Below are 14,388 nucleotides of genomic sequence, written 5' to 3'. Positions count from 1 at the left end.
TTATCAGGTATTTAATGATGTAAGAGTTTTTTCTTTTAAATGATATTTAATATAGATGTTTAACTTTAAAAAAAAGACAAATAATGACAAATTATGTCTTCCTTGTCTAAAAATCTTTCGAGAGAGAAAGACCAAGCAGGAGAAATAATGCTAACGTTTATCCAGAATTTCTTTGCATTCTTGAATCTATAATTCGAAAAAAGAAGATGAAACTAAATCAAAACACTTACCATGGATCAAATGCTGGTTGTCTTTTTGAGTGATTGGTTCCAGAACTGCTTTCAGATGGTAGGGAAGAAACTCTGGTTGACACGTTATTTTCATGGAAAGAATTGTCTGGTCGTGGAGAAGGCACTGAATAAAGAAAAACTAAGTTACTGATGTACAGATATACTCTTGGTCAAAGCAGTTCTCATGTCATTTTATTGCATTTTCTTGAACATAAAACAAACAAACTAACTAAAGAAATAGATGAGGAAAAATCCTCATCTCCCTTTTGCAAAACTTTCATGTCTTCTGAGGTTGGAGGCTTTCCAGGGAACATTCTTCCTACTTCACTGCTTGCAGCAAGGGCCAGTTAACATAGGGCAACATGTACTTCACAACAGAAACCTAATCTTTCAACTGATATAGGATATTTAAAAGCCCCCACCCCACTGATCTAAGTTCAGGCTTTCTTATTATAGACCCAACCTACTTCTTAGAAGTAATTTTAACAACATTTGTGCTGAAAAATATAAACTCCAGTTTAAGCCCAAACACTTGGAAGGCAGTGTCACTCATATTTTTTAAGCTAAATTACAAAGAAATTTTGTTAGTGCACAAAAATAGTATCTTTCTCTACATTCTCATTTCAAGAATGAACAGAAAACTAAACTACAATGTAGGTAAGTAGATACTTTTCTACTTTTAGGGAGGGGACAGTTACTAATTTTTTCCATGAATTTCTAAACTTAGTCATAAATCAAAATATACTGTAAATTTCTTTGTAAAAGTAATATACAGAATGTATATCAAGGTAAGTGATACATTTTACTTGACTCTTTTAATATATATTTATTTATGTTGGACACAATATCTTTATTTTATGTGGTGCTGAGGATTGAACCCAGGGCCTCACACATGCTAGGCGAACACTCTAATGCTGAGCCACAACCCCAGCCCTTCACTCGACTCTGGACCAGTAGGAATGAAAACAAGAAGTATTCTTGTGTATGATACAAGCATTTTTTTTAAGGGAGAGAGAGAGAAAGAGAGAGAGGGAGAGGGAGAGAGAGAGAGAGAATTTTTAATATTTATCTTTAAGTTTTCGGCGGACACAACATCTTTGTTGGTATGTGGTGCTGAGGATCGAACCTGGGACGCACGCATGCCAGGCGAGCGCGCTACCACTTGAGCCACATCCCCAGCCCCAAGTATTCTTGTGTATGTTTTTATTTTGGAAATAAAAACAACACTGATGGTAGAATGCTTGCCTCGCATGTACAAGGCCATGAGTTCAATTCCCAGCAACAAATAAAAGAAGGCTGCGGTGACTCTTGAAGGATTTGCAAGGCAGAGCCTCCTACCTGTGGGCTTATTGTCCTTTCTCCACCAGGGTGCTAGTTCCCAAGGGTTTTAGTTACCACTCCAAAGGGTTTGTCTTTCTCTATCAATGTCCCCTAAGTTCATATAATCCCAGATGCACATTTCAGTCAACTGTTAAACATCATATTTTTAAGGCTGTGCAAGTAGAAAACACACTTGAAATTTTCCTTTAGTTCAAACAATAAATATTTATGAAACTGTGCCCTGTCAGTATGCTAATCAAAAGAAGAACAGATGAAGAGAAATCAGACTTTTTTTTTTTTTTGCAGTACTAGGGGTTGAATCCAGGCCTCCCATAATCTGGGTGAGTGCTCTTTAAATGAGCTACACCCCCAGTCCAAGAACTCAGCATCTCTGAGAGGCTTACAACCTTCTGAGAGAAATGCAGATAGAGAATGAGCACAATGTGGTCTGCATTGTATAAGAGGCATGGTACTGTGAGTAGGACAGAGGAGGAAATACTTTATCTAGGGTGGGTAGGGAAGATCTCACAGGAAGAGGACTATAAAGAAAAAGACAGGAACAAGCTCTTCAAACAAGGGAAGATGAATGTGTTTCAAGCCATTAAAGGGCATGGCCTGTGCAAATCCCACAGGCTGGGTACCAGTCAGACTTGGCAGCAAGACCACAGACAGTCTGGAATGCCATCTTAGACAATTCAGATTTTGTCCTGATGCCAATGGGAAGCCATCAAAGGCCTTTCAACAGGTGAGAATTAGGGTTTTGGGGGTGGGGGTAATGGATTACATTTACTGGAAATCTTTCCTGAGAATGTGAGCTCCATTAGGATGGAGATCTTTAGCTGTCTTGCCCATTGACATATTTGTTCTAAGCTAGACTAGTACCAGGTACACAGGTGACATTCATAAGTATTTTATGACTAAATGGAATGAATGAGTGGTATGGTCAGAATGCAGCTTCAGAAGGATTATTTCAGGGACTATTTTGATGGGTACCTTGGAGACGGGAAGGTTAGGAAGCTCAAGCCCAAGGCAGAAGGTAGGAGGGCCTGAACGAAGACAAAGGCAGAGAATTGCTAGAGGTGACAGTGCAGGCAAGAACGTTGCAGGTCTGAAGTCAGTCAGGGTGTGGAAAATGTAGTGCAGGGCTTGGGCTAGAGATGCACTCCTCAGAGAAAAGAGGACGACCCTGCTTAATGCTGGGGGTGGCTTACCTCTATAAAAGCTGCCAACTCTTCTGGGGACAGGATCATTGTACAGATGTCTGTTTTCTTTGGGGGCTGTGCCATCGTCAGAATGTGGGTCATGATACGCTCCACCCTAAGGCAGGAAACAAGTTTATAGAAGTTAAACCACAGACTGATGACAGTGTCACCTATGAGGTCAGACCAGAGCCCAATCAAGACAATGCCATGAGGAAAATGGCTTCCTTTAGAAGACAGTCTAACTTATTTGTGGGAGGCTGGGTATGAATAAAGTTTACCAGCTAGGCTGTAATGACGCCGAGTGAACAATCTGTACAGACCATCCTATAGTAAAACATAGCAACTCGGGAAGAATTCAGACCTCAGACTTTTGACGAGTGTGGAATGAAGAGGTGCCTTCTCTGGAGGACTCTTTGACAGAAGGTCTCGCCACAGTCATCTCTGGAGGGAGCTGTTCTCCAGGCTGAAAGTCAAATTCAAAAAGATTTATACGAGCATCCTATTCCTACAGATGAAAATCAACATGGTCTTTATTTAGTAAACTGGGGACTAAATCCAGGGGTGCCCTACCCCTAAGCTACATCCTTAGCCCTTTATATTTTGAGAAAGGGTCTTGCTAAATTGCCTAGGTTGGCCTCGAACTTGTGATCCTCCTGCCTTAGTCTCCCAAGTAGATGGGATTACAGTGTGTGACACTACACCTAGCCTAGTATAACTAGTACCTTAACCGGCTAAAATTAAAAAAATGTTGTCTAAAACATAAATTGTCCCAGGAAAGAGTGAATCATCTGATGAATATAAAATAAGCTGAACAAATTTCAACAGATGGAAAGCGAAATTCTCATTAAAGTTAAGGCAAGCAAGGAATAAATTAATCTGAAAATAGTCCAATTAATTATTAAAAACAAAACAAAACAAAAAACCTCTTTCTAATATCTAGATGTCATGGTTCTGAGCAGCACTATGGTTGTCTATTAGTCAATCCAAAAGTCCTCTAGCTGATTTTAGGCTGAGTTCTCTAAAAAGAACTGTCCAGAACCAAAATTATTTTTCAGAAAGAACTCATATAGCCAATTCAAATGAAAATAAATGCTTCTTGAATGAATCAAGGAATAAGTCCTCTTATTAATTTTTGTCTTGAAAGTCCCTAAATCCCATAGTCTATGTGCTTCAAATTTTCTTCTTGTCTCCAGGATAACAGCACTTAGGTTCTCTGTATTTCTCAGCCATAATGATGACAGTGCCCCTTTCTGGAGAGGCTATTACTACCTAGATCTCTCAAAAAAATGAGTCACAGCCTCAACACAGCACTTGATCTACAATGGTACCCAAGGGGGACAATTTTCATATTTTCTACACTTTAGAAAAATCGATTAAGGAATGCATTACCAGCTCATTAGGAGGAGTTAGTTGAATCATATAGGTGTATATTAAGGCACATAAAGAGTATTAGCTCAAGCCTAGGTGAGATATAAAAAATGTTTTATTTAAAATCTAAAATATGGGGGCTGGGGTTGTGGCTCAGTGGTCGAGTGCTTGCCTAGCATGCATGGGGCACTGGGCTCGACCCTCAGCACCACATAAATGTAAAATAAAGATATTGTGTTCACCTAAAACTAAAAAATAAATATTAATAAAATAAAATCTAAAATATAATTCTGTTTTTCTGACCCTCACTCTCTGGGGTATTTGGAGGACTCTGGGCAAGAATTTCCACAGTGCTGCCTTTCTTCTTTCTGCTTTGTGACACAATCTTATTTGACTCTTACCACCTATGCTGCTGACAAGGGCCTCTAGAAAAATATTTTAGAAAACAAGTTTTTTGTGTCTAACCTAAAGGTGGTCACATACTTTGCATGATTCCTATGATTCATTCACAGCTTTCATTACCTTTCAAGCCTTCTGCCACCTTTGCTCCTTTAAATGTGTACTTTGCTACAGCTTGGTTCTGCACCTCCTGAACTGGACTTTGGATCTGTACTTAGCCCACACTAATTGCTTATAATTAGCTTAGGACAACCACGTTCACAAAAATCATTTTTTTTTCCCTGAATTCACCAAGAGCCAATCATTTGTCCTTTTCCCAAGCGAAACCATCTCTTTTTTTTTTTTCCTTACTTCTCTGATACTATGCTTACTGCCAGCACACTTTACCTGGTTTTGACCTCCATCTCATGTCTATGGGCAGGTGGGTCCTAGAGATCTTTCCATGTTCTTGAAGTTCTCTTCTCTCTATAGCAACTCCTCAGGGCTCCTCTGACCATTCCTGTGACTCCATTTATGGCCTCTGCAAACTGGTACCTCATGCCCTCCCCTCATCTGGCCTTTCCAGCTTCTTAGAGCATACCTGGGGACCTGAAGACTGTCTCAGAATCCCAGGATCCACCTTGCTCTAGTTGGGTAAACTTGGGCGACTCACCTACCTTCTCTGAGTCTCTGTGAGATGAAGGTAGTGACTTAATGGGCTGTAAAAATTCCCTCTCCCACTGGGAAAAGGAAAGGAACGCCTAGGAAAGAAACCTTCAAGTTTCCATTTCCCTATACTCAACCCTGCAACTTGAAAGACCACTTGTTTCTACTTCTGAGCAGTTATTAACATCCATACTGTTTCCCACTGGCATTCACTCAGTCCTGAACACACTCTCCTCATGTGTGCATGACTGCAAAAGCCACTCCAATTCTTGCATTTTCCCCTCCAGGAACATGAAGCCAGTTGCAATCCCTGCAACACACTATGCTAAGTCAGGTCTCTGTCACCCTCTGCCCCCTTGGAATGTTTTTCTTCTTCTTTGCTTCTTTCAAGCCCCTTTCCTGCTGTTGCCCTCACTTTCATCCCCAAATGAAATCCTAACCCTCTTGGAGGACTCTACTCAGATGCTGCCTCCTTGGGGAGCCTCCCACTGCCCTGCCTGGACTGCCACACTGCTCCCTCTCCCTTTAGAACACATGTGTGTCTCTGGTACAGCAGCTGGAACTCGACCCCACAGCATCAGAGTGACTGATCTGTTGGCAAGTGTGATCCCTGCTAGCCCAGAAACTCTAAGAGGACAGCAACCCTGTCATTCTCCTCTTTCTAACTAGGGCCTCTCATGGTGCCTGAGCGCATATTCACTCTTCAACCACTCAGCACCTGTCTATATCCTCACCAGAGCAAACCTGCCCCCAAAAGCCATTTCTGACTGCTGCTGCTCACAGTGATCTTTCCTTGTTCTCAATCCTACTCCTAGCCATGTGAACGTAGGCCTTAATTATACCTTAATTAGTTCATGGTCAGCATGTATAATTGAATCTTTCCTGAGAAAAGCTAGTTTCTCAAGGGCAAGAACTCTATTTGGGACTCTCTGGAGTACCTGGGAACAACCAGCACCAAGACGATGTTCACTGAGTAACAGCTCCCACCATCACAAAGGAGCAGCAGGAATGGCTAAAGTTTGTTAGACACTTGCCCTGTGCCAGGCACTGGGCACAGTGCTTTATACATGAAATCATGAAAATATGATTTAAAAATGTGTTCTATTATAGGAATGTTACTTCTTTAAGCAGGTTAGTCTCAGTTCTAGAGTCTGATGATGAATAAGATGGAAAAGCATTATGCTAAAATTATTGCCTGAAGATTTAGACACAACCCATAAAGTCCAAAAATTAACATTTATCCTGGCCTGAAGTTAAATTTATCTGTAGTTCTGGATAAATTAAAGACTTTTAAATTCAGTAAAGATATTGAAGAAAGCCTTAGAAAAAAGGTTTGATTTAAGCAAATGTGGTTTAGACTGATTACAGAAAATACCCATGAATTCACACTGAATTTTGAGAAAACTAAAAGCTAACCCATATAGCCGATGAGTTCTGTAATAAATCAAAATAGGATTCTTTCAACAAAATATGCCAGAAGGGAACATTTAAGAAAAGAAACAGATTACTAAAAACAAACTTTTACATTCTTTTGAGTACTCAACAGTTGATTTAATTTTCTTTTTTAACACAACAGTCCAGTATTGCTTCTTTGTATTCACTCTACCAAAGAAAGCATGGCCTCCTACAGTAGGTAAAATCGCAGACTGACCCCGAAAGCATCCCTTGTACCCCCTTTTCCCATGATGAGCCACCAGACTGGGTCAAGGTGCTGAGCTGTACCTGAGGTGATAAGAGTTGTAGGCTGTTGGCTCTGGCCGCCATCCCTTGCCCTATGCTCAAGCTTCCGTCCAAGCCTTTGGCTCTCACTTTGTCCCGGGTCACATACATGGAATGCCTATGAGGACGCTGTTGAGAAGAGAAGGGGCTGGTATAGCCTAGCCCATAAGAGAAGGACTCATGAGGTGCAGACAGCGAATGAGAATGGCTGCTGTCCATGTGTTCGGGCAGCTTCAACTCCTCCATTGTTTTGGAATGCCTAGTTGTGGTTCTGCGTGAGTCCAGAGTGCCCTCATTTCGATTATTTCTCCCTGAAGGGCTGAGTAAAGTTCTTGTGTCACTGTGCCTGGTGGGAGTTGGGCTGGTGGGAGAGTTCAAGTCCAAGCAGCTGGATGGGAAGTACCTACTGGTATTGGTATCTGTGATTTGAGCCCTGGTTTCGGAAAGGTTGCTCACAGATTTGGAGTCACTCAATGCCCCATGGCTTTTGGCCTTGGTCCTGTAGGAGGGACTCCTGGAGGACTGGGGAATGGTGTCAATGTAGCTGTGCCGACTCTGCTTTTCACTAGGCTGCAGTGTCCCGGCTTTGCTCTGAGAGCTTTCCATGAATGAGTGCCGGTTCTGTTGAGATCTGCTGCTGGACTTGAGGTACTTTGTGCCTGGGCCTTCTGACGGCTTCGGATCAATATTAAAGTCAAACTCTGTTTTGGACTTGGCTTCTTTTGGACTGAGAAGATGTGGTATGTTGTTGTTGGTGAGATCTTTGCTGGCAGACCCAGGCTGGGTGCTTGCTTGGTAGGTTTTGGTGTGCATCGGACTAAGAGTAGCTCCAGCAAGGTTTCCATTCAGGAAGCTTTCATTGGCAGGAAGGCCTTCGTCAGCCCGGGGTAGACCCACACTTAAGTTCTGAATGTCCTTACTGTTGGATCTATGGTGAGACTGTAAAGCAGCACCTTTGCTGGCTTGGTTTCTATGTTAAAAACAAAAGAGGTACATTGGTTTCCTTCAATAGCTGGCACACAGAAAGAAAGAAAGAAAGAAAGAAAGAAAGAAAGAAAGAAAGAAAGAAAGAAAGAAAGAAAGAAACACATATTTAAAACACCTCAGTGACTAAAAACATTAACTCTCTCAAACATGTGCTTACCAATAACAAGGAACCTATCGATAAGAAAGAAGTAAGTCCCTCAGACTAATTCACTCTGCAACAAAGCACTAGTCCTGATGAAGTTATTATTGCATCTGTAACTGCTCAACCAACTTGCTGCCAACACAGTTTCTAACTGATAATCTGGTAAAACATGCTTTCACTCTGTTGGCTGCTATGAGTGTTCATTATAGAATATCTGCTAAGGAGAAGAAAGCTGAGATGTAGACAGACTCCCTATCACTCTTTTATCCTCTTGAATGTCAGAAGGCAACACTTAAGACTTGAAGGTTACTGTGTTCTCTGAACTTGATTTTTGTTTGTAAAACATGTAGCTTGCATCAGAAATACATACTCATAGCACACAGACACCAATATCTCTTTAGTCTTTAACTTGCAGAGTTAAAGAATGAGAATTCCAGCAATGTACTCATTAAAAGAAAATGACACTCTAAAAAGAAATGCAAACTGCTCAGTGAGGTTTGTTAGTGTTTATGTTTTGGAGAAGAGGCAATTACTTAGGGCTCTTTGGCTATCTCCTTATACACAAGACAGGAGTGAGTGAGTCACTAACTGTTCAGATACCTTTGTGTTGGCTAAATAAGAAGCCTATACTGGATCCTAGGAATCTGGAAATGTTAACTGCTTATCAAAGGATACAATTTAGTCTCTTCATTTTACATGTTGTTACTTCAAACTGACTCAAAGCTTCATTTCCTACTTGGCTTAAAATACAAACTATCAATCCAAAGGAAAACCTTGACCTCTATCTAAAACCTGAAAGTAACACCATAACAAGTTTAGTTTTATTCATTAAGTAACTCTTTTAAAGGACCTGATAAGGGCTTGGGATAGGTTAGAATGTTTCAAAATGAATGAATTACACAATTTTCTTTTTACTATGTATTCAGAAAACGTTGTAAATATCACTATTGCTAAAGATGGTTTGATTGGGGAAAGTTTTGTTCCCATTACATGCTCACCAGAAGATTCTGGCGAATGTTTTTTTTTTTTTTTTTTTTAATTAATGTAGAATGCTAACCTGTGAAACTGCCTTCTAATTTTCCCTGTAAGAATCTGCATGTTCAGGCATCAAATGTAAGGGCCCTTTTCCTATCATATTTTTTAAACTTTATTTTAATTCTTTTAGTTGTAGGTGGACACAATGCCTTTCTTTTTATTATTTTATGTGGTACTGAGGATCGAACCCAGGGCCTCATGGCCTTGCACACACTAGGCGAGCGCTCTACCACTGAACCACAACCCCAGCCCTTTCTATCATATTTTTCAGATGGTCTTCCCCAGCAGAAATCTGAGAGCATTAAAAAGGAAAATCTTATATTAAGCAAGCCTATAATAGTGTGGAAAGTTCATCTCCTAAATGCACTCACTAATCTCTCCCAGTAAGGTCACAAGAATTGCAGCATTAAATAAGGACACTTAAATTTGAGTTGACCAAATGGCAAATCTCAGACCTAGAAAGAAATCAGGAAGATAGGAAAAGTTTTACTTTCTGTTGAATAATGTCATTAAAATCTATCCCCAGATCAATAAAGGAGAGTCCCTGTATCCTAAAGGCATCAGGCTTTAAAACCATTAGAGTTGTCAACTGAATCTTGCTAACTAAAATATCTCAGTGACTTTTCAAAAACCCAAAAATGATAAGACAGTCTTATACATGAATAGATCTAAGTGTGTGTTGGTTATTTATTATTTATCCAGTTACCAATCTGTTCTTCACTCCTCTGGCTGGTCCTGGGCCCAGACTGTGTTCCCTAGGCTTGCAAACTGGCGACCTTCCAATAGGGCTTAGCAGGGGAAAGTATCACAAGACCAGAGGAGAAAGAAGCCAGGGGAGGTCTTCCTTGCTCCTTCCTGGCAATGATGCCCTGACTCAGATCCTAGCTGTGTCCCTCCCTCCAGATGACAGCTTCTGCAGGGTAGCTCCTCCTGCAAAGCTCCAGCTGTCACTAGGCCTTGGAACCCTATTTCCTCTCTTTCTCCTTCAGGCCTAGAGAGAGTAATGGCAGAAAGATAAAACATGCAGATATTGGGAAATGTCTCAAACCTAAAAAAGGACGAGAAGGGGACAGAGAACAATAAAGACAGCTGCTAGAGCTTCTGTCAGCTTCTGGAACTGCTAGAATCACTATTATTAATGTTGAGCACAATTCAACATGGGATGTTATACATATTCACAGCAACATAAGATATAATTTCTAACTGAAAAGAAAGGCTAAAAGTTAAGGCAGAAACATTTGTCAAAGTTTTAGGTTTTTCCATGAATGTACAAAGAGTCTAAATCGCTATTCTGATTAATTGGAAGTAATTGAGCTTTGTACATAGTATAATTCCTATATAGAAAGGGCATCATATTATCTTCAAATTGGAGCTCTGCCAAAGCATAACAATAAAATACAGCTTTGAAAATTCCATAGATCTCTTTGACACACAACTGTAAAGAATCTGTTTTAAACTGCCAACCACATAAGGAGATTTTATATATAAACTGGTCTTAAATGATTGGCAGGATGGATGGATGGATGGATGAATGGATGGATGGATGGTTGGTTAGTATATTATGTAAAATAAGTTTTAAAAGGAAACACAAAGGCACAAAGCTACATTATTAGGGGAACACTGGCAATGCAGAACCAGTGAGAGAGGAGCAAGGACATGCTGAGCACCATCATGTAATCGGAGGTTTTTCCTCTGATAATGAATCTAAGGAGAGCCCCAGTGAGACAGGCAGGGGACTGGGTAATGCCCGAGTCCATTGCTGCCTACAGAGAAAAGAACTTGGAAGACAGGGTATGTGAGAGTGTATATGCTTCCAGGGACAGGGCAGCGGAACATGTAAGTAGCGACCAATGGATATAGTGATTGTGAGTGGGAAATATCCTGAGAAGTCCAAAGGAGCCACGGTCTGTGATGAGATCCAAGCTAGAATTAGTGTTCCTGACAAGAACTCTACTTATTCTGTGGAGTAAGTATGGACTACAGACAAGAATGGGAAGAAAGCCCTAAGATGAGGTAGGATTATTAACAGAAACCATTTAGGACTTTTTATTTAAGATATTCAACAAGAGTGTCAAGACCTGGAAATAAACTCTTTCAGAAATATCTATGTACTTATTTTCTAATGTCATATACTTCAAAAGAGGATTTGGGAGGATTCCTCAAAGATTCATACAAATCATCTCCTCTGAACCTGCTGCAAACACCTCCTTAAAAGACACTGAAAGAGGATTCCCAAGGACAGCCTCAGGTCCTCACTGAGGTTACCTCCAAGAACTCTCTCAAGTAAGGCCCCTTCCAAATATGGTTACACTACTAATGTCTATGGCACAAATCACAAATTTATCATCCGTCTACTGTACTTTATATAATTGGGAAATTTTCTTTGTAAATGTACACTGTAGACAATTCAGGTATAAGGGAAACAAAAGAACCTGAATTGAGAGTGACCCCAGAGAAGACACAGAAATAATCTGAACCTGCCAAATGCAAAGGAGAAACCAGATGATGACTACTATTCCTTACTTAGTGTACTAAAATCTCATGGAAGCAAACAACAAACGAGCTAAGAATGGTCTGTAAGATGCAAGGGGAAACAACTGAAATCAGTCATTTAAAGAAGAGTAAACAGTTCTGAGATACAATCACATGATTGTAGTTAAGCAGAGCAAATATAGGACAAATGGTTATCACCAATTGATGAATGTCCTCCCAGACCTTAAAGTACCAAATCTTGAGCCTTTAAATCTCCAGTCTATTAAAAACAAATGCTCAGGCTGGGGATGTGGCTCAAGTGGTAGTGTGCTTGCCTGGCATGCGTGGGGCGCTGGGTTCGATCCCTCAACACCACATAAAATTAGAAAAATAAAATAATAATAATAATAATAAAGATATTGTGTCTGCCTAAATAAAACTAAAAAAATATAAATATTTTTTAAAAATGCTCTATGTGGAAAAAAATTGGGGGGAGGGTTTAATTTTTTTAAAAAAGGCCTCATATTAAGAATTATTGTTTTCTCTCTTTGCAGTACTGGGGAATCAAACCCAGGGCATTGCACATGCTGGGCATCTGTTTCTAGTATTTAATGAAAGAAACTATGTCTTTCAAAATCTAATAATCCCAGATGCCAAGATCAGCTTCTGGAAGATACACGGAGACTGGCTACACTCTCTCTCCTCCTGTAAATGCAGCCAGCAGAATTGGGGGTATCAGGTCTAAAAAGACAACCTGACGGATCTAATTCCAGGGGGAGGGGTGTGTGTGTGTTTGAAAAATTGCATTTAAAAAGTACCACTTTCTTAAAAAAATATTTTTTAGTTGTTGATGGACCTTCATTTTATTTGCTTATTTATATGCGGTGCTAGGAGTCAAACCCAGTGCTTCACACATATGAGGCAAGTGCTCTACTGCTGAGCCACAACTCCAACCCTAAAAAGTACCACTTTTAATCGCAGACTTTACTTTTATTTTTGTGAAGTCATTGGCTTTATTTTTATGAAAAAATATTTTTTCAACAATTAAAAAACAGGAATAAAAACACAAGACCCTTCTAAAGAGTCAGCTTACTTGGTTCAGTTGCAAAGACTGTTCTGGGGTCTGGGCCCACCCACATGTTTGATATCCTCCTTTCCTTCCAGGAATTCCTGGGCCCCCACCCATCCTTCTTCCTCTAGGTATCACCCCAGGGTGCTATTTATACAGAATCTTCTAGCTGGAAACCCCCTGAGTTGCTAATCCAATGCTACCTTTCCCAGAGAATGTATAGATTTCCATAATATACTTGTTAAAGATAAGAAAGACTTTAAGACCCACACAACTCTTTAATTATAGTTCTGAATCATGTAATAAGCATAAGGAAGATATTTTTGAATAGAGAGGGCTTTCCTTCTTTTCTCTAAGTGCATAATTTTAGCAGCCACCTCTTCCACCTACTTGTAAGACCAACACTGCATCTGTATTTCCTTAAAAGGGAATATTTACCTATTAGACAACGTGCTGCTTTCCACATGATAAGGTTTCCTTTTGGCTGACCTTGAAGGGGACCGATCCAAAAGTCTCTGGGTTTGAAATGTAGGGTGATTCAAACACTGTTCTGTCAAGTATCTGTCGGCTGGGTCCAACTTCAGTAAATTCTTAGGAAATAAAGTTCAGAATTGGACATTACAAAGTCAAATTTAAATTATAATAAAAATATTACTTTTTTTAAGAAAAGGAAAATACATGAACATTGCAGAATATCTAGTAAACACAGTTCAGGAAAAACAAGACTATCTAAATCACCATCTCACCATCGTTGTCCTCTGTGTAGACATCCTTCCAGCCTTTTCCTGAATATAATATATACATATTTCCTTTTTAGAAAATCTGGGTCATATTACACACACAAGTTTTATATCCCACCCTTTTTAACTTACCCATTAAAACCACTTTTTATGATATAACTTAAACATTTATAAATCTTTTTAATACATAAACATTCACATTCTTCATCTTTTTCATTTCCCTCAAATACCCAATTCCTATTTCTGGAGGCAGGTCATCAGTTTCTTGTGCAGCCTTCCATAGTTATATTCTGTACACAATTCTATTTATTTCTATTATTTTACCCAAGTAGTAGCATACACACAACTGTTTGTACTTAGGGTTTTTTTCCACTCTTTCCACTTGATGTACATTTTTCCCCCTTTTCTTTTCTGTACTGGAAACGGAATCCAGGGGCATTCTACCACAAAGCTTCACCCCCATCCCTTTTTATTTTTTATTTAGAGACAGGATTTTGCTAAGTTGCCAGAGGCTGCTGTAGAACTTGCTGTCTTCCTGCCTAAACTGGGATTACAAGCGTGTGCTACAACACCCAGCCTTGAGACACAACCATAAGGGTTCATTCATATAGGTAAGGAACATTAACTCTACAGATGTACCTTTTTGTATTGTTTTCCTTGTTTTGTTATTTTTAGTTTTAGAAAATTTTTTTCTTTCTTTTTATACTTAAGATCAAACCCAGGAGAGATTTATCCCTGGGCAACATGCCCAATCCTTTTTATTTTCAGACAGGGTCTCTTTAAATTTCAAGGCTGGCCTTGAATTTGCAATCCTCCTGCCTTAGACTCCTGACTCACTGGGATTATAGGCATTATAGGCCTGAGCCACAGTGCCTGGCCTCCTTGTTTCATTATTATGAACAATGTGGCAACAAATAATCTTACAATATGTTTGCTTTTTTTTTTTTTTTTCTTCTCAGTTCTGGGAATTGAACCACAGGCCTTGTACATGCTAGGCAAGCACTCTACTGCTTACCTGTATCCTCGGCTTTAACACCACTTTTTTTTTTTTTTTTTTTTT

The 14,388-nt window shown here is 39.7% G+C and overlaps 1 protein-coding gene across 1 annotated transcript in view; it reads right to left on the bottom strand.

Moving 5' to 3' along the window:
* CDKL5 (cyclin dependent kinase like 5) overlaps positions 1-14,388 on the bottom strand; it is a gene marked incomplete at its 3' end in the record, with an annotated part of 174,965 nt that overhangs the window by 14,876 nt on the left and 145,701 nt on the right. The window contains exons 11-15 of the mRNA XM_081277068.1: positions 13,027-13,178; positions 6,887-7,853; positions 3,114-3,215; positions 2,762-2,867; positions 231-354 (exon numbers count right to left, since the gene is read on the bottom strand). Coding sequence (XP_081133194.1) covers positions 231-354; positions 2,762-2,867; positions 3,114-3,215; positions 6,887-7,853; positions 13,027-13,178 — 1,451 coding nt within the window. The remainder of the gene's footprint in view (positions 1-230; positions 355-2,761; positions 2,868-3,113; positions 3,216-6,886; positions 7,854-13,026; positions 13,179-14,388) is intronic.

Source organism: Spermophilus citellus (assembly GCF_964194105.1).
Source record: "Spermophilus citellus genome assembly, chromosome: X".
Taxonomy (NCBI): domain Eukaryota; kingdom Metazoa; phylum Chordata; class Mammalia; order Rodentia; family Sciuridae; genus Spermophilus; species Spermophilus citellus.
Note: the sequence above shows the minus strand (reverse complement) of the source record. Positions and strands in the feature narration are given on the sequence as shown.